This window comes from Fusarium sambucinum, chromosome I (assembly GCF_050947815.1).
Source record: "Fusarium sambucinum isolate potato_lamoka chromosome I, whole genome shotgun sequence".
NCBI classification, from domain to species: domain Eukaryota; kingdom Fungi; phylum Ascomycota; class Sordariomycetes; order Hypocreales; family Nectriaceae; genus Fusarium; species Fusarium sambucinum.
This window is the reverse complement of record NC_139294.1, coordinates 3384598-3403016: the sequence shown is the minus strand read 5'-3', so window position 1 is coordinate 3403016 and position 18419 is coordinate 3384598. Positions and strand designations below refer to the sequence as shown.

Below are 18419 nucleotides of genomic sequence, written 5' to 3'. Positions count from 1 at the left end.
GACTTGTACCAGAAGTTGGAATACCTACACCAACAACTGGTACTGCTTAAAAATATATGGACGCCATATCGTTCTCCATGCTCAGTAATGAAGTTGTTACATCGTGTAGTATGTCGGGTGCTGCCGACAACGATGTCTTGAATAGAACCGCGCTTGGGGTAAATCGAACGGGGTTTGTCCACCAATCACGGGGCCTACCGGGTCGTCATAATGCGAAGACAACTGGCTCGATTGCTATAAGATACCTGACCGGGGAGATTATTTTGAGACTAAACCCTTTAGGCTCTCACTGACACCAAGGCTCATCACATCATGTCTTCTACAACAACCGCAACCGCAACAGCAACGATGGCGGCTGAACCATCGGCAGCCTCATTGTCAACCTCCCAGCCTAAGAAAAGGCTCCACAAGATCCCGCAATTTGATAGTTCAGAAGAAGTCAGGACATGGCAGCTTGGGCAAATGGCGGGAGCCTTTCGCATTTTTGCGAAATTGGGCTTTGCTGATGGTGCAAGCGGACACATCAGCTTGAGGGGTAAGACCCCTCATTCTTTATAAGAGCCATATAATATTTCGAGACTGACGCTTTTCTTGTGCAGATCCAGTCCAGCCAAATACATTCTGGTTGAACCCTTATGGCGTCCATTTCGGTCTCTTGAAGGTTTCTGATATGGTCCATGTCAACGAAGAGGGTGAATGGATCGGCGGCGCGGATAAGCCTGTCAACACAGCCGGATTTGTCATCCACGCTGCCATCCACAAACGCCGACCCGACATCAACGCCGCATGTCATCTTCACAGCCCTTATGGGCGTACTTGGTCTACCTTTGGCCGTCCGATTGAAATGCTGAATCAGGACAGTTGCATGTTCTACAACGATCTTGCCGTCTATGCAAATTTTGGGGGTGTCGTCTTTGCCAAAGAAGAAGGCAACCGCTTGGCTGACACTATGGGCCCAACCAAGAAGAATCTCATCCTACAGAACCATGGGATCCTAACAGCAGGAGGCACCGTTGCGGAAGCAGCGGCTTTTTTCATCGCTTTGGAAAGGGCCTGCCACACACAGTTACTGGTTGAAGCCGCGGCGGCTTCTGGACTTCAAAAGACATTTGTGGGCGATGAAGAGGCACAATATACAAAGGATGGAACGGGTAGCCCGGAGGTCATGTATATGCAATTTAAGCCAGAATACGACCTCATAGTAGCAGAGACAAAGGGGGACTTTTTAAATTAGCGAGTAGGTTTTACTGTCTTTACCACGTTTACTCTCAATCGAAGACCGTCACTTTACTGTCCCTTTTCTTTACAATTTCACTATTTGTCGTCGCATGTATTTTTATTATAGTTATAAATAAGCTAACTAATGGCTTAGACCTTATATCTATAGTTCTTTTCAAATTCCCAACTTACTTCTATACTGTTGATTTTTCAAAGCTGCAAAGCGACGAAAAAGGGTTGGAAATCATAAAAACCCACCGAATGCGATTACAATTGGCAAACTCTTCTTTTTTACAACCATGCTCATCTTTATTGCTTGCATTTGGGAAATTACATGATTAGGTTTGTGCCAGAGCCTTATAGCTATAACGTCCAATACGTTGGGTTTCGCCGTTGCAGTCCTGAGTAAAACCATTTTCCCATTGTGTAAACATCATAAACTGGCAACTGAATTGCGTCCTGTATCTTGTCTGCGTACGGCGGCATGTTTGTGCATTCCAATACGATAGCAAAAACTTCAGGATGCCGAGCAACAAGAGCGTTTGCTTCATCGACAAGTTCCTTCTCCAGCAGAGCGGCGTCGTATTTAGCGCCACGAGCGCAAATGTCTCTGAGATGGCTTTTGTCTGAAAGTCCCCATATGCGAACGCTATCAGGGTCAATGTTCAGCTCACGTAAGTGCAGACTGCCCAATCTAGCATTATCATACGTCAAAATCCCGATGGGTCGACTGGCAGGGAATATGGCCTGGAGGCTTGGGATCTGCACCAGGGCTGAGGTGGCCAAAGGAATAGGCAGTCGTGCTGCTAACCTACTTGGCTCAGTATGTGTTCAAACTGCCAGGAGGATAGGGTAGAGAAAATAAATATAAACACCTTTTCTGCGCCGCCGCTAAGAAGCCGCAACTGGTAATGATGCCAACAGCGCCTCTCTCAGCAAGTTTAAGCCCAGCTGTCACGAACTGATCAATGAAGGCATCGTCGTAGGCACCGTTAGTAACAAGTTGCGACTCACGTGTGCCTGTTACTTTTTCCCGAATGAGAGGAAATGGCCATGTGTTCTCGTTGAAAGGATCGCCTGGAGGACGGTGGATGTCGACTTCCACAGCGAGAAAGCCTAATGGTGCATCTGATGAGATCTTTTCCGTGGTGCGTCTCATTTGTGCCTTGGGCTACGTATCTATCGTCTGGTGTTTGGCCTCAGTCTTTGGAAGGCATGGCAATGTAAGTACACGGCCAGTTGTGTTAGTAATGCGTTTTTGTCAAGGTAACAGTGGATCTCATCCACATCTATTTCATCCAATACCGGGAGAATCCGACTCGCATGACCTTACGGAGGGTTCCTTGCCGATCTTGTGGGGCCGATCCGGGATACGAATCCGGTTCGCCGATCTCGGTTTACAAAGGACAGGGACAGAAGAGAAAGATATGGAGGATAAAGCAATTGTTCATATATATCGAAATTACAAGCTATCTCCTGGTTAATTTATTTATCTCATCTTCTATTTTCTTAAAATCCAATCACCACTTTATTGCTGATAATCCTACGCAATGTCCCCAAGCCGCGTTTCAAACAAGCCTCACGTTGTGAGCCTGGGCGCCCCAAAGTTTGCGGGTGCCGAGTATCTCGAGGCTTTTAGTAAGGATCATGATTTCGAGGTTCTCGACGCGACAGATCGCCAAGAGACTCAAAAGCGTCTCCCTGAATTAATAAAAGAGAAGGGACCAGTTGATGCCTTTGTCATTCGCATGGGCACCCCGCCTTTCGAACCATTTGACGAGGGTCTTCTGCGGTCGCTAGCTCCTGACTGCCGCATAATTACTTCAGCCTCTGCTGGATACAATGAGTTCGATGTTGAATGGATGACTAAAAACAACGTCCTTTTCTGTAACTCGGTAGATGCTGTTGCTGAAGCCACCGCAGACATGGCCATGTTTCTAATCCTGGCCACCTTGAGAAACACATCCAAGGCAGAGCGAACGGCCAAGGCTGGGAAGTGGCGGGGAGAGCCCGGTAGTCTTGTTCCCGCGCGAGATCCTACAGGCATGACTCTGGGCATAGTCGGCATGGGTTCCATCGGCAAGGTATGAAATGAATAGCAGTTATAATCCACGCGCTAACGAGCCTTTCACAGTATCTGGCCAAGAAGGCGGCTGTCTTCAACATGAAGATCAGGTATTACAACCGACACCAGCTCCCCAACGACGTGGAGCGCCAGTACAACGCTACCTACTGCTCCTCTCTAAATGAGTTACTGTCACAGTCTGATGTTGTGTCGCTCAACTGCCCGCTCAATGACAGGACTACCAACCTGATGAGCACAGCCGAGTTTGCCGCCATGAAAGACGGAAGCTTCCTTGTCAACACGGCACGCGGAGCAGTTATAGACGAAGATGCCTTCAAGGTGGCGCTCAAGACTGGCAAGATTACTAGAGCAGGGCTCGACGTGCTAGTCAACGAGCCAAATGTCGACCCTTGGTTCCTAGAGCAGGACAATGTCATTGTTCAACCTCACTTGGGAGGGTTGACAGATATCGCTTTCCAGAAGGCTGAGCGGGAGTGTTTTGAAAATATAAGGGCTTATTTCCAAACGGGCAAAGCAAACAGTCCCGTCAACGCCAGTTGTTTAAAGCCTAATTTGTAGTTGTTAACAATCACGGGACTCAAAATATAAGATTACCTACCTCTGTGTAAATGGATCTTGCCGGGTCTCTGGAGTAGACATGTCCGTGGGTATTGAGATCCAAGTGCAGGGGTCGTGAATTGTAAGGGGAATTTAGATGGTGATACCTTCGATGTCTTTACTCTAGGATACATTCTCATAGCAATATTGCCCCTCTTTCTTGCACAACAATACCATTTACCGATCTTCCTTATTAATAATATCTACTTAATGATACACAACCTCAATCCTAAGTCGTGGGGTATAAAAATAAATAGCCTATAAACTATAGCCTCAGCAGCATAAATTAGCCTACTAATTTCGTCTCTTATACTTCCGGCAGCTGACGTTTCTGATACCATGAGGCTTATACATAGGAATAATTTCTTAAATAACTTCTAAATGATTCTAAACTTGCTTTATCTCTCACAAATATCGCAAATCTATTTGTCGGGCCTTGACTCGTGCTGTTACCACACTTTCTGGTTTCGCATATGCGCCTAAAACCAGCCTTAAGCCTTAGTTGTCCTCCTGTTTACCTCTAAATGTAATTTGCTGGTCCTTATGAGAGTCACTATCTGGACTAAAATTTTCCATTGTAAGTCATAGTGCTCCAGTAAAATTTGTCATGAGCCCAATACTTACTTCTCTTCGTCAATAGGATGTCCAGAAATTGCGCCAACATGGAGAGACTTGGCCTTAGAGCGAATTTGCCACCAGGGGCAATCGAAAAGTTCGTCGGTACGTTCGAGAGGTAATCCGGCAGTCTCAGGGACAGCAAAAAAGACATAGACCAGTGCGATAAAACACCAGCCAGCAAAGAATAGGAACGCTCCCCAGTTGTCCATGCTGCTGAGAATTGAAGGTGTTGCTCGATTAAGCCCAAAGTAGAAAAGCCAGTGGAAAGTCTGAGAGAGCGCAGAGCCAAAGGAGCGGATGCTGTTGGGCCAAAGCTCCGCGCCAAAAACGTATGGAAGCACCAGAAGACCTATCATGAGAAGTTAGTCGAGTTTTCCTTTTCCGTTTTCTTTTTCGAAGACAGTTCAGGAGTGACATACCAACAGCATAGCCAAATCCATGGATGAAGATGGCTGCAATGGCTGCAGTGGAAGCACCGGGCGCAACCGAGCCTTCGTTATGGGCCTTGATGTAAACACCAAGATAGACATCAGAGATCAGCTGAATGGCGATACCAATGAATAGCGACTTTCGGCGGCCCAACGCATCAATGAAGAAGAAAGAAGCGATGAGAGTGTAGAAGAACTTGGACAAAGAATACATGCTGGACAAAAAAAGACTGTTGCCATTCGCGCTGTTAACTCCTATGAGAGATAGGATCGGCACCAGATAGCTAGTGACAGAATTGGCGCCCGATAGTTGGGCTAATAAGTAGGAGATCAAAGATTGTTGAACTCGTCTAAGGTTGGCGGGTACCAGGAAGGTTTCTCGTAGAACGGCCTTGAATCCACCATTGGAGCCATAGCGGGACTTCTCAGCTTGAATTTGATGCTCAATGTCTGCGATTTCCCCAGCAACACGTGGATGATCGGCGGGTAGTCCTCGCAGAGTTACCAGTGTTTCTATAGCTTCTTCTTTGCGGCCGACCAGCATCAGCCACCTCGGAGACTCGCAGACGTAGAAGAAGCTCGCGGCAATGATAATCGCACAGACGATAGTAGGGAGAAACCAAACCAATTGGTACTGAAAGTGCGAGGCTTCGAGGTGTAAGAAACAAGCATAAACCGTCAAGGTACTGACGGTCAAGCTCAGCAACATCACGACGCTAAACCAGACTGTGAGAAGACCTCGGATCTCGGTGGGTGCAATTTCAACAATCGACATGGGGCCAGTCACGGTTAAGGGACCGATTCCAAGACCAGACACGAATCGAGCAGCGTAGAGAGTACTTTTGTTTCCATTAGAGAAGGTTGCAATCAGCTGTCCAATGATCCAGATACAAAAGTATAGTCGCAGGGACCAAAGGCGTCCGATTCTATCGTTGATAAAAAAGGAGAGGCCTGATCCCACACCGGCCGTAAGGTAGACGAACGAGATGAAGTTGGCAACTTCCTTAGGGTTTGTGGCAGATGTGATACCGAAAGCTTGGGAAAACCCTGGAAGAGATGGCACGACTGAACTGGAGCCTTGGTCCCATGCTGCGATGTGTTAGTCTTGAAGACAATCATCCATTAATCATCATAACCCACTGATGCATAATCCCGACATAGCATAGAGAGCAGCGGATGTGAGAAGTTTCCTATTGTAGATGACCTCTGGTGGTGAGTTGCGGATACTGCGAACATGTTTGCCGAGAGACGACTCGGAGACTAGTCGACTGAAACCCATTGTGACCAAAAGCACGTATACTCTCTGCACACAAAAGCTTTGATAATGAATGAAAGAGATCAGTAGTGTGTTCCAATAGAGTTAGGACAAACGCAATGAATAGTCTTGCTTGTCGGTGCTTGCCATCCCAGCGACCTATCGAGGGTATATTACTACTTTCAATCTTGTTAGCATTCTAGGCCTGCTCCGTAACGGTGTTGCAGTCAAGGGTCAAATGTCACCCCAATTACCCCAGATTTCTTATCTCAAAGATGTGGAACAAGCCCACAATTGCGATTAATCAGTTCCATCTGGATTCTTCCGAGACTATGGGTAGAATGGGTTACGGCGAGCCTAAGCGATATCGGTGGATTCCGGGCCATAATAGGTATTGTTTCCCCACCTAGGATAACGGGAATTGATAAACACAGTTGGCCTGTTATTGTTCTACAGAGAACGGAAAGGCTAGGCTTAGCTCTTCGCAAACTCCCGATGCGACCGAGCCGAGTCCAGTGACCGGTGACCGGCTCAGTAACACAACCTTCAGTCAAACAGGCAGAATTAAAATAAAGTAGTAGTAGTAACATTATACTACATTTAAGCCAAGACAACTGCAACTATGATGACAAAAATGCATAAGCAAGACCCTATTGCAATTGTTGGCGCTGGTGTTTTCGGGCTAAGCACAGCCTTGAATCTTGCCAAGAGAGGATACAGCAACGTAACTGTATATGATAGAAGAAACTACGACACGGGACTCTATTCCTACCAGAAAGGCTGCGATGCTGCCTCTGCAGGTCAGTATTATCTACAACTAGATCTATCAAGTATGCACTGCCTCTGACAAATACAAAGACTTGAACAAGATCATCAGATCATCTTACGGAACTCAGACCGAGTACCAAGAGCTTTCGCTCGAAGCGATAGCCTTGTGGAACGAATGGAACTCCGATATAGCGGGCGGTGACGTACCGCCTGGTATGAAATCCAGCGACAAGGTGTTTTACAACAACGGAGCTATATCTTTCAATGAGGGCGAGACTCTGCTTCCCTTTGAGAGAGCGACAGTAGGGAACGCCAAGAAGTTGGGCGTGTCAAATCAACTTGTCACCAATAATCCTGAAGATGTCCAGACTTGCAGGTCGCTCGGCTTTGAAACCGATCAGTTTCACGCTCAAGCCAACGGAAAGTCCATGGTGGGCATACTCGATACGAGTGGCGGACATGTTGCTGCTGACAAGGCATGTCGACTTGCGCTCTACAAAGCTCGCAAGCATGGTGTCAAGTTCATTCTCCATGAGACGTCTGGAGCATTCGTCTCATTTTCCAGAAATGGGGGAAAGGTCGTCGGCATTTGCACCAAGGACGGGAAAACACACAATGCTAAATTGACCCTCATGGCCTGTGGCCCTCAAACAGCACTTCTCGTCCCTGAGCTTGACGGCCTTTGTGAAGCTACAGCAGGCTCCGTTGCCGTCTTCAAGATTCCCAAAACATCGCCACTATTCGACCGACTCTCACCGCAAAACTTCCCAACCTGGATGTATAACATGAGGCAAGGTGCCACCGGGGGCCTTTATGGCTTTCCAGTTGATGAAGAAGGCCATCTGAAGATCGGCTACCGTGGTATAAAATACATCAATCCTCAAGTTCAGGCAGATGGCAGGGAGAGAAGCGTACCCGTGACTCGTTGGTCAGAGTCTAGCAAGATTACGAAAATTCCAAGACAGGCCATGGATACCATTGCATCCTTCGTATCCCAGAACATCCCTGAGGTTTTGCGCGAGGCCAAGGATGTTGCCTTCACAAGACTGTGTTGGTATACTGACACTTTTGATAACCACTTTGTTATTGATCGTGTACCTGGTCAGGAGGGACTGATGGTTGTGACTGGTGGAAGCGGTCATGCTTTCAAGTTTTTACCCAATGTCGGCAACTATGTTGTAGACGTCATTGAGGGAGTCGGCCTGGACCGTCCTGCCATCCAGGCATGGCGCTTCCGAAGCCCCGGGTCGTCTCAGACACCAAATACATTGATGGAGGGCTCGGGGAGTACCAGGGCACTACAGAATGTATTGCTGGTAGACTCCATTAATAGTAAAACACCTCCAAGGCAGTCACTATTGTAGTTATGGGCTCCAGTTCGTTTGTTACGATATCATCGAAGCAGTCGACGTCTCTCGCCTCATTTGGGTCAACAAACTGACCATCATCACTCCATTACGGATTGCTGCTTGATCTATGGTTACTCACTGACAATCCAAGAAAAGGCGCAGGCGTAGGTTTAACAGTAATACCCCAGGTGCAACAGTATGTAAACAAAAATAGTCGGTCAGCAAGGCCATAGCTTAACATCAGACCAAACTCTATTGCTCGTTATAACAATTTTCAACAAGTCTATTGACCTCTAATATCGATGCTTTATATATCCTCCTATACTTGATTGAGTGATAGTGTCAAAGGTAGCCATAAAGTAAGTATGTACAGACAGCCTTGTAACGAGCTATGGCTTAGAAATGCATTACTCTCTCTTAAAATCAAGCGTACCAGCCATTCATTTGGTATAGCTGACCATTGGCTTCCCATGTTCCACTCATTTGCTGACTTCCTCGAACACATTGAACGATGATGTCTCCTGTAGCATCCTCGCAATCGACTAATGTTAGTGTCGCCCCACAAACCAACGATTCGATTACATACCAAGCAGTCCTTGAATCCTTTCTTGTTACCTGTGTTCTTGCGCTCTAGGGAAACTTTGACAGTCACTTTGGCGAGTCCCTGTAGTGTCTGGGAAGCTTGCGTTGTGCAGCTCTGCTGATAGCCACATTCCGAGTTGCCGCACATCTTTGAGCGAGCGTCCCAGTACGCATTTTGAAATTCTGCGATGCCTTTCTGCTGGTTACCAAAGCAGCTGGCCGCAAGCGCGGATGAGGCGAATAGGGTGAGGCCGGAAAGACTGATAAGCTGCATCTTGCGTGAATTAGAAAAGTAGACCAAATGTAAAGGCGATATAAAGGTGTAGTACGGAGGATGTACTTTCAAGACATTCTAGTATGACTTTATAGTCCAAGACAGAATCAAAGCATCTCAAATCATTGGCTCATAACTGGGAACTTCAAGGCAAGCATAACGACTTTAGACTGTGGAAAACAGTTAACGAAATGCCCCTCACCCATTAATGCCGTGATGATACCCTATAGTTTGGGCTAGTGATGGTATTTCTGTCAACATTGGACGTTTGCTTCAGTCTAGACTGCGAAATCTATAACGACCCGCATGTCAGCGGGCATGTATATTCAGGCACTAAACCAGGGCAAAGTGTATAGGCAACTTCGTGTTTAACAAATCAGATAATGAACTGCATACTTCTAATGAATTGCCGAAACAAAAGGGTTTGCCCTGCCAATCTGTGTAGCGGTGAGAGATCTGTTTCTGGACAACAGATGAAGGAGCCTGCGCTCGCAACTTGCTTTTTCAATTCAGAATCAACAACAGCGGAGCAATCAGATGCACCTCCCTGTAAGTAAACCGAGAAGTTCATTCCTATGGTAAGACTTAATAGATATATCACTGAAGGAATGAGATATGCTGCAAAAACCTAATCTCAACTTATCGTATAACAGTATCATGTTTTCCCAACTCTCAATATGCTCGATAATACCCAAGTCTTTGTCTTTTCTTGCTTGACTCACAGTAGAAGAGTAGAGACTGGCCCAGGTCTTACTTCTTCCAACCTCAATGGAAGAACCAGGTTGCATCTTAAATCTTCCCCCCCTCCCACACACCTTTTATATTCAATACATAAAGCCACTTGATCCGTTTCCTTCGTATTGATGAGATGGACGAATCTCGCCAGTGATGGATTGCAAGCGAAGGGAAAGCGTCTTCATAATAAGAGAGGGCCATCTCGGTTGCTCTGTCGTGGTCAGGCTAAGGAAGGAAGTCCTTCATAACGGTGGAGAATTCCTGTACCCCCTGACGAGCGTGTTTGCCGTAAGAATCACCGGAAGCTGCTGTGATAGGGGGCGGCCACGGGTTGATGGTGAATGACGGTTAGTTTTTTTGGAAGCTGCGAGTTACAATGGAAAGAAAAAGTGGCAAAGCCTCTGGAGTTCGAGCCGTAGTTGGACGAAGAAAAAACTCCAACGGTGCCTGAATCGCAATGAGAGATTCAATCCTCAGATAAAAGACGAAATTAGTAGGTCAATTTATGCTCCTTAGACTATAGTTCTTAGACTACTTTTTTTTATACCCTAAGACTTAGGAGGCCAACTTTCCTACTACCCGCCAGACTATTTAATGCAATATTTCCATAAGCACGAATACCTGAACGGGCATTGCAAGCAGCGATGGTCAGTATTCATTCACTTACTTGATCTATGTCACCTGGTGACTAATACAAACTTGCAAATACAATGCACACTTAATAATATTAATAAGTGACAGTCGCGTCTTGTAATAGTTCCATTGTTAATAGTAGTAGTCATTTAAAGATATAGAAAAGCGATGATAGATTGCCGCTCTGGGTATACGGAAATTTTATGATTGGTTACATACCATAAATATTTATAGGCACGGCATGGTACGCGTAGTATGATAGATGGTATCCTCCTAGCCTCCACAATGGATGATAGACTGAATGGGATTGTATGTGACTTGGTGTTTGTGCAGGAAGCATTAACGCTGTAACCACATAGTCAGTCTAATCCAGTGTACAGCATCTATTGTTCTTGACTACGCAGCTATTTGCAAGACAGACAAGATTTCAAAGCGTTGTTTTGTACAGGGTATCTTGGGACCCACCAACTCAACAACCACATACATTATATCACGATCACGTTTCCATGACTGAGCGAATACAAAGAATCCAACACCCTTTCGTAATATACCATGCTACTGTTTCTTTTTGGTCAAGTAGTCTCTGTATTATTTAAACTGGAAAGGGCCATGGGAACTGGCCAGTGTCCTCAAGACTACCTATATTCCAAGGTGATAAACTTTGAGATAGCTGTAGCATCTACTCTGTAGCCATTCACTCCTGAACCATCCCGATGAGTGGACGAATGGAATCGACACAAACATGAAGGCTTGACTCGGCGAAATACTTAGCATTCTGAATGTTATAAACTTGTACTCCAAACAAGAACCGCTTTCGATGTTTTGCCAGATTGCGATACTGTGAGAACGCTTAGCAGAGTTGACTGGAACTGAAGCCTTTTGAGTCTTTTGCAGACGATACTATGATATATAGTGATAAATTATGCCGTGCCAATGCTTTTGTTTATTCTGGTCCAAAGTAGCAAAGTGAGGGGATGTGATAATACCTTTTGGGTTGATTGATTGGGTTATGTAACACAGCCCCACAGTGTTCCGACACTGTCAAGTGCACTACATTTCTGCGTGAAAGCACGGTGTGAGCAATATAATCAAACTGTATCAAGGCATCCATCCATCCATCATTTTCCCTCTCTCAACATTATCATCTCACTCGCTCACACAAACCCGATCCATCAGAAATACAACAAAAACATAAAATACTCGATTAATCATCACTTGCATCGATAGAATCTATTGAAATTCGCCGCGCCCCTTTCCGTTGTCGACCTACCACATGCTGCAGCGCTGGCGCTGATAGAGGCTACCCAAAATGTATCTCAACACAGCACCTCTAATTCCCGTTGGATCCTTGACAATTGAGAAGGATGAAGTCTGTCCGGAATCGAAAGTTTGGGCTTCGGAGGATCTCCCAGGTTGGAGAAGCTTTCGCTCTTTGTCAAGTGACTTGGACATTGACCATCACGACACTTACCTACCAAATGATTTGGAAGCCAAATTGATAAAGATACAACGAATAAAACCATACTTGGACCTGTGCCGAAAATCCTGGGTGAGGCTCGAATTCAATGTCGAACACAAAGATTCCGACCGAGGCACTTTGAGGGTGTACATCCTCCCGGACGATGCGCTGCGCCGCACTGTCGATCGGTCAAACCGTTCTTTGCTCAGATCCAGAGACAAAATCCTTGAGGAGTTAAACTACTCTCAAGAGGCTTGGAACGGAAACACAAATGCGATATGGGTGGACAGGCTGCACATCCGCACATCCGTCAACTTGAACAGTGACCAGGAAGAAGGCATGTCACTTCTTCAACTCTTTAACAACATCCCATCGCCTGCGCCTACAATTGACTTGATTGAGGATCCGTATAATAGATCAGTCATCTGCAATCTTTTGAATGGCACAGTTGCAGGCTTGAATACAGAGCTGTATCCTTACCAACGGAGGTCGGCGGCATTGATGTTGCAAAAAGAAGTCCGATTGGAGCATGTTCTCGACCCTCGATTACTTCAGATCCAGGACCAAGAAGGCGGAACTTGGTACTTTGACCCAGTTGCCAGTACAGTTTTGAAGGATCCACGCTACTATGACGGAGTTGCTGGTGGCATTCTCGCCGAAGAGATGGGCGCCGGTAAAACCATTATCTGCCTCGCACTCATTCTTGCTACGAGAGACCTACCAGCCCAACCCCCCGAGCACTTTCGCGTCGGAGATGGCCCGATACGGAAGGGCTTGGCTTCTCTAGCGGACATGGCTGCTTCCTGTGCTACAAGACACTCGGTTCCATGGAAACCCTGGTTCAACCTTTGCAAAGCACAGTCGGGCCACGAATACACACGATGTATCAAGGCGCTCGAAGAAAACCCTGGCTATTACTTTGTTCCGCCACCAAAGACACGGCGAACCGCAAGACTTACTTCTGGGGCAGTTGAATTGTCCAAGAAGCGAGTTTATCTCAGCAATGGCAGTATCGTCGTGGTACCTTCCAACCTACTGGCGCAGTGGAAACAGGAGATTAAAAAACACACTGACGGTTTGAAGGTTCTAGTAATGGATGGATACAAAGACTTGCCGTCTCTCAGAGATCTGCTCAAGTACGACATGATACTTTTTTCCCAGTCTCGACTGGAAGCACTGAAGAGACAAGAAGGAGGAGTTGGCGCCTCTCCGTTATCCCAGGTTCATTTCAAACGATGCATCGTTGATGAGGGACACAGGCTTGGCAATTCCAAAATAAGTGGCAAGAGCGATATGCTGATCGCTTTAGAATCCCTACATTTCTCCTCGCGGTGGATTGTGACCGGCACCCCATCTCATGGTTTGTATGGAGTTGATGATCAAAAGAGGGCAAATGGGTCAAACGGAGTACACCGCGAAGATGTCTCCCCGACAAAAACTCGCGTCGATGAAAGCAACTCTGATCTCGAGATGGAAAAGAAAGATTTGACGAGAATCGGTGCGATTGCAGCACTCTATCTTAAGGTTCGACCCTGGGCAAAAACCTCTCTGGAATCCGGAGATACTACTGCGGATTGGACGACGTATCTGCTGCTCCCAAAGCACAAATCAACTGGTCGAGGTCGCTGGGACATCTTGAGATCTACCTTGAACTCCCTCATCATCAGACACCGCCTCACAGAAGTTGGCGATCTCTTGCCTCCTGTGAATGAAAGATTGGTCGTTTTGGAGGGTTCCTACCAAGATAAAATGTCCCTCAACATCTTTTCAATGATGATTATCTTCAATGCCGTGCAATCTCAGCGGTCCGACATGGACTACTTCTTCCATGCCAAACAGCGAAAAGCATTGATGCAGGTTGTTCAAAACCTCAAGCAAGCAAGCTTTTTTGGTGGTTCTTTCTATTCGCAGGAGGATATCGTAAAGGCTGTCGAGACTGCTGAAGAGTTCCTTCGGGAAAAGAAAGTCCCCATTAGCGCTGAAGATCGTCAACTTCTCGAGCAAGCGATACAGTTTGGCCATGTCGTAATAAACAACAAACTCAAGGCACTGAGTAATCAATTCCATGAAATGCCGGTTTTCGTCAAAGGCATGCCGAGCAGTTCCAGCGCGTCTTGGTCATTGGATGGCGAGATGGGAGATGGCATGTGTAGCTCATCAAACATGCTGGTGGCCCTTCAAAAACTCGTCTACAAATCAGCGTCAAAGCCTGACAAGTTCAACTCACTACTCAACGGCCAACTAGCCCAAGAAGGAGTCACTGAGAGAGAGCGCATGCTCGCATCAAACGACCCAGGAAAGAACTCACAAACACTGGCTGGAAACACTAAGCTGGGAAATGACCAGCACCCAAGCATACGTGCTCGTGGCATGAGGGACATAAAGCCTGAAGCCGAAGCTATTCTTGATGGTGCTCTTGGGCCTCTGGAAGAAGCGAGAATAACGGCTACTGCGTCAATCAAGCTTTCCTATCTTGTTGACAACATTCTAAGATATCAGGAAGATGAGAAGATACTTATCTTCTATGAAAACGACAATATTGCATGGTACCTAGCGGGTATGCTCGAGGTTGTAAGTTGACAAGACTGCCTCTAGTCAAAGTCTAGCTCTAACGTCAAACAGCTCCAAATACAACATCTTATCTACGCCAAAGGCTTGAGCGTACAGAGGAGATCCCAATATGTTAATACATTTAATCACAATCCGAAATTCAGGTAACTATTCAGTCACTATATCAAGCCAATTGCTGACGATTTAGGGTTCTACTGATGGATATCTCACAAGCAGCTTTTGGTCTGGACATGAGAGAGGCATCGAGAATATACTTTATTAATCCAGTGCTCAATCCACAGGTGGAAGCGCAGGCAATTGGTCGTGCACGTCGCATTAGTCAGAAAAAAGCGGTTTTTGTCGAGACATTGGTGTTAAAGAATAGCATAGAAGAGGTGATATTGGAACGAAAGCAGCACATGACGCAGGCGGAACACCACCGGGTGCAATCGATTCTAGATGTTGGTCCGATCTACGACTGGATCAAGAACGCGCGAATCAACCCAATGCCGATGGTTGAAGGCGAGCTCAGCAAAGAAGGTCAGATGGCACCTCTCGGCACGCCTCAGTACATCTTCAGAAGGGGATTCGGGCGCACCATGCACCCTGATGAAGGGTTGGTATTGGATGACTCCCCCACAAAGAAGACAAACAGTGCAGGGATAGTTCTCGGAACTCTTGAGATGACGAACAGACTCAAGCGGACACCGCAATCCGACAAAGTTACAGTTGGTGGGCATCATAATGAAGGCGGAGCTTCGTCAAGTAACCCAAGCGATGTCGCCACGCGTCCATCAAAAAGAGTGCGATTTGCCGGCGGCTCAGAGGATTAAGATCGACCTACCCTGCCTGCACACTGTGAGAGGATGGATGTGCAGAACTGCGCCACTTGTAAAAAGCCACAGATCATCTCTCCCCCGCGCCAAGGTGTGGCGAGTGTTCAGTTGAGTTTCAGAACCAAGTCGAATGTTGGTTAACGGTGCATTGCATTGCAGAAGGGAGGCGTTTTGGAGTTTGGCATCATTGATGAAGCGATGATGAGGCTAAGATAACGATACAACACCTGCAGTACACGGATACTTGAGCTGGATGTACCCACAGGCTAAGAAACTAGTAACTTGCTTACACACAGCCGAGGAAATGTGAACTCGCAGTAAACTTGGAACCGAAGATGGGTCACTGGGTTGTTAGTTTCTGTAAGCGAATAGGCGAACCCGAGGTTGGAAAGTGAGAAGAGCGTGTTGGAAACATGTCATGTTGGATAATGAGAAACATCAACGTCAGGGCATCCTTGTGTTCGGCTTATGTTTCATTTTGCAACAAGAAACGGTATGGCACCAGTAGTGGAGGTATGTATGTACCGAAGGTTGTAGTGTGTTTCCATGAGAGTTAGAAGATGCAACCAAGAGGAAGATAGTCGGCAGAATGAGACTACGACTCAACATAGTATCCATGAGGTAACCCGGCCTAGCAATAGTTGAGACGAACGGATCTACCTGCCTTCTTTTTGTTTGCTACTTTTTTCATTGCTATGATGGGACCCCACAGAGGAATTGACAGCGCATGCATCTTTCTGTTCTAGTTATCCTACATATGCTATCCTAGACTACTCTACGGTGAACCGTAGGAAGGACGCGTTGTATACGAATCACAAGCATTCAAGTACTTGGCGAGTAGCTTGTGAAAGAGTGTGCAAATGCATAACTTTATGCTTACCGTCATTCCGTTCTGCTTACGGATACAGCAGGATTTGAAGAATATTATCTGTGGATAATCAAATCTCCGGATTCTATGCTCGAACTCTGTAAGCGAAAACAAGTCCGTCATTGCGCAATGAATGCGTTTTTTTCGTGTATCCTTTTGTTGTGTTTACTTATGGTTCCCCTGCTCGGGTTGGGCATTGGGCAAGGGGGGGAAGAAGAAGAAATACGTAGTAGTGGTACTAAAATGTTCCCTGCTCTGATCGGAAGAGTTGAAAGTCTGGGGACCCATGTCAACGTTGGCTGTCAAAACTGAATGATGGTATGATCAGCCGGTGTTACAAAAGCAATTGTTCAAGATTGTTGACTATGTTTTGGAGGCGGTTGGTATATACTCGGCAAGTCTGTAAGTTGGTTATGTACTTGAAAACCAAGTATTTTACAAGTTGTGTACTCGATAAAGAGGCAGCCAGCCACCGATTTACTACTGCAGCTAACGCGTTAGTGACATTTCCCACCAAACGGTCGCTTAAGAAGAGTGAGTGCCTAAGCCCAGGTAGACTAGACTGGATCTTGGGTTATTGAAAAGCGACTGGATGAACCCATCTTCAAGTCCAAGTCATGGAATCTGCTGATTGTTGGGCAGTGCTGGATGGAGTTGAACTTGATAGGTATTCGCGGTAAGAGAAAATTGGGTGATACAGAGGGTTTATGGTAGGACAGCAACAGGGATGTCAGAGAGCCTATGCTATTTTTGATCATGGTCGAGCGGCTGGAGAGACTTGGTCGCTTGGCCCCTTGTCTACCGCCGCCTCCTCCTCTGCACGCACGTACTAGACTACTGCTGCAAGATGCAAGAAACCAGGTACTAGTCTAGATTCTTTTCGAGTTGTCCCATCGGTTGGCAGTAACAAAAGAGTGAGTTTGATCAACCAAATGTAGACGTCAGAATGTCTCTCTTGACTTTTACACTGTAACCCCAGGTTAATTCAACTTTGGGTCTATTCGCCTAAGAACCTATCATCATTAAGCCGGAGAAGCCCTTCATAACTTTCTTTACTTACAAGGCCCAAGCAGAAATCCAAAACGACCTAACCAGTAGCAAGCAAGGAATAGCTGCTGGCCGGGGGGAAGAAGATGTAAAGAGCAAGGATACTCTATGGGTCTTTACTGGTTCTCCATCTGAATCTTGATTTTTCTCACTGTTTGCCTACGGACTGACGGAGTACTAACATGGTATTTGTTTTTTCCCCTCCCATGTATCTATGTGATCATTATCATCATGAGATCGATCGGAGAAATAGTTGGATTTTTTTTTTCCATAGACATTGATCCAGCCCCAGATTTTTGAGGGTTTTCTTCAATTTAAGAGTGGTATTCATTCTCGAACATTGAGTTTACCCTCTTCTCTTTCTTATTCAAATAAATGTTAACGACAAATTATTGTATTAAAAATACATGTACGAAATTCATGCATGTCTGAGAAACTCCATCTCTCCCCCGCCCCTCCTTACGAATCGAATCAAATCCCCTTGAACTTAGGACAGGCTATTATGAGATCGAATTAGAACAGTCTCTCCCTGATCTATCGTCTTTTCTCTTTTAAGCTCCCGACGTCCTCTCCAACCCTTCTTCCTTGTCCTATACTTGTCCTTTCCTATATTTATTTTCTCGTTGCTATTGGACAAGTAATCAATACTCGGAGCATTATCGACGGTAGACCGATTCTATTGGCGACACATTATCACGAAATACTTCAGTTCAATTCGATTCTAAACGCCATCAATTCAACTCAGTTTACGGATACTTTACCGTTGATTGCCGATCCTGCCATTCAATCTCCACAAAGACCGATTCGGATCAGTAATAATCTACGCGGCGCGACACAAGATACTGTATCACAAAAGAAAATGGCCATGTTCCAAGTCCAGCACAATCATCATGGAGAAGACTTCCACCGCTTCTTCCATCGCGGGAGAAGTTCAATGTCGGCTATTGATGATAGAAAGGCAGAGGAGTTTAGGAGACATGTTTGGGCTGTTACCATGATTGACGAGGACCCTTCAGAACAAATACAGGCACAGACGCAGACTCAGATACAAGCTCAAGCTCAAGCTCAGACGCCAAAGAAGAAGCACATTCGTCGATCGAGTGACCTTGTGTAAGT

At 46.1% G+C, this 18419-nt stretch overlaps 8 protein-coding genes across 8 annotated transcripts; 5 read left to right on the top strand and 3 right to left on the bottom strand.

Moving 5' to 3' along the window:
• Window positions 1–312: 312 nt before the first annotated feature.
• FSST1_003823 (class II aldolase/adducin N-terminal) lies at window positions 313–1234 on the top strand (the record flags this gene model as incomplete). The annotated part of the gene is made up of 2 exons (XM_083229939.1): window positions 313–535; window positions 600–1234. 2 exons carry the CDS (start codon window positions 313–315, stop codon window positions 1232–1234), a joined length of 858 nt encoding a protein of 285 aa, XP_083087253.1.
• A 347-nt stretch (window positions 1235–1581) lies between these two features.
• FSST1_003822 (uncharacterized protein) lies at window positions 1582–2377 on the bottom strand (the record flags this gene model as incomplete). The annotated part of the gene is made up of 2 exons (XM_083229938.1): window positions 1582–2029; window positions 2094–2377. 2 exons carry the CDS (start codon window positions 2375–2377, stop codon window positions 1582–1584), a joined length of 732 nt encoding a protein of 243 aa, XP_083087252.1.
• A 391-nt stretch (window positions 2378–2768) lies between these two features.
• FSST1_003821 (D-mandelate dehydrogenase-like dehydrogenase) lies at window positions 2769–3862 on the top strand (the record flags this gene model as incomplete). The annotated part of the gene is made up of 2 exons (XM_083229937.1): window positions 2769–3302; window positions 3353–3862. The coding sequence occupies 2 exons, from the start codon at window positions 2769–2771 to the stop codon at window positions 3860–3862; spliced, it is 1044 nt and encodes a 347-aa protein (XP_083087251.1).
• Window positions 3863–4399: 537 nt separating this feature from the next.
• Window positions 4400–6226, bottom strand: FSST1_003820 (uncharacterized protein; the record flags this gene model as incomplete). The annotated part of the gene is made up of 4 exons (XM_083229935.1): window positions 4400–4463; window positions 4526–4868; window positions 4939–6036; window positions 6088–6226. The coding sequence occupies 4 exons, from the start codon at window positions 6224–6226 to the stop codon at window positions 4400–4402; spliced, it is 1644 nt and encodes a 547-aa protein (XP_083087250.1).
• Window positions 6227–6836: 610 nt separating this feature from the next.
• Window positions 6837–8334, top strand: FSST1_003819 (FAD dependent oxidoreductase; the record flags this gene model as incomplete). Its single annotated transcript, XM_083229934.1, has 2 exons — window positions 6837–7002; window positions 7061–8334. 2 exons carry the CDS (start codon window positions 6837–6839, stop codon window positions 8332–8334), a joined length of 1440 nt encoding a protein of 479 aa, XP_083087249.1.
• A 408-nt stretch (window positions 8335–8742) lies between these two features.
• On the bottom strand, window positions 8743–9175 carry FSST1_003818 (uncharacterized protein; the record flags this gene model as incomplete). Its single annotated transcript, XM_083229933.1, has 2 exons — window positions 8743–8850; window positions 8906–9175. The coding sequence occupies 2 exons, from the start codon at window positions 9173–9175 to the stop codon at window positions 8743–8745; spliced, it is 378 nt and encodes a 125-aa protein (XP_083087248.1).
• Window positions 9176–11852: 2677 nt separating this feature from the next.
• Window positions 11853–15385, top strand: FSST1_003817 (P-loop containing nucleoside triphosphate hydrolase protein; the record flags this gene model as incomplete). Its single annotated transcript, XM_083229932.1, has 3 exons — window positions 11853–14573; window positions 14625–14716; window positions 14761–15385. 3 exons carry the CDS (start codon window positions 11853–11855, stop codon window positions 15383–15385), a joined length of 3438 nt encoding a protein of 1145 aa, XP_083087247.1.
• A 2777-nt stretch (window positions 15386–18162) lies between these two features.
• On the top strand, window positions 18163–18417 carry FSST1_003816 (uncharacterized protein; the record flags this gene model as incomplete). Its single annotated transcript, XM_083229931.1, has 1 exon — window positions 18163–18417. One exon carries the CDS (start codon window positions 18163–18165, stop codon window positions 18415–18417), a length of 255 nt encoding a protein of 84 aa, XP_083087246.1.
• Between the last annotated feature and the right edge of the window lie 2 nt (window positions 18418–18419).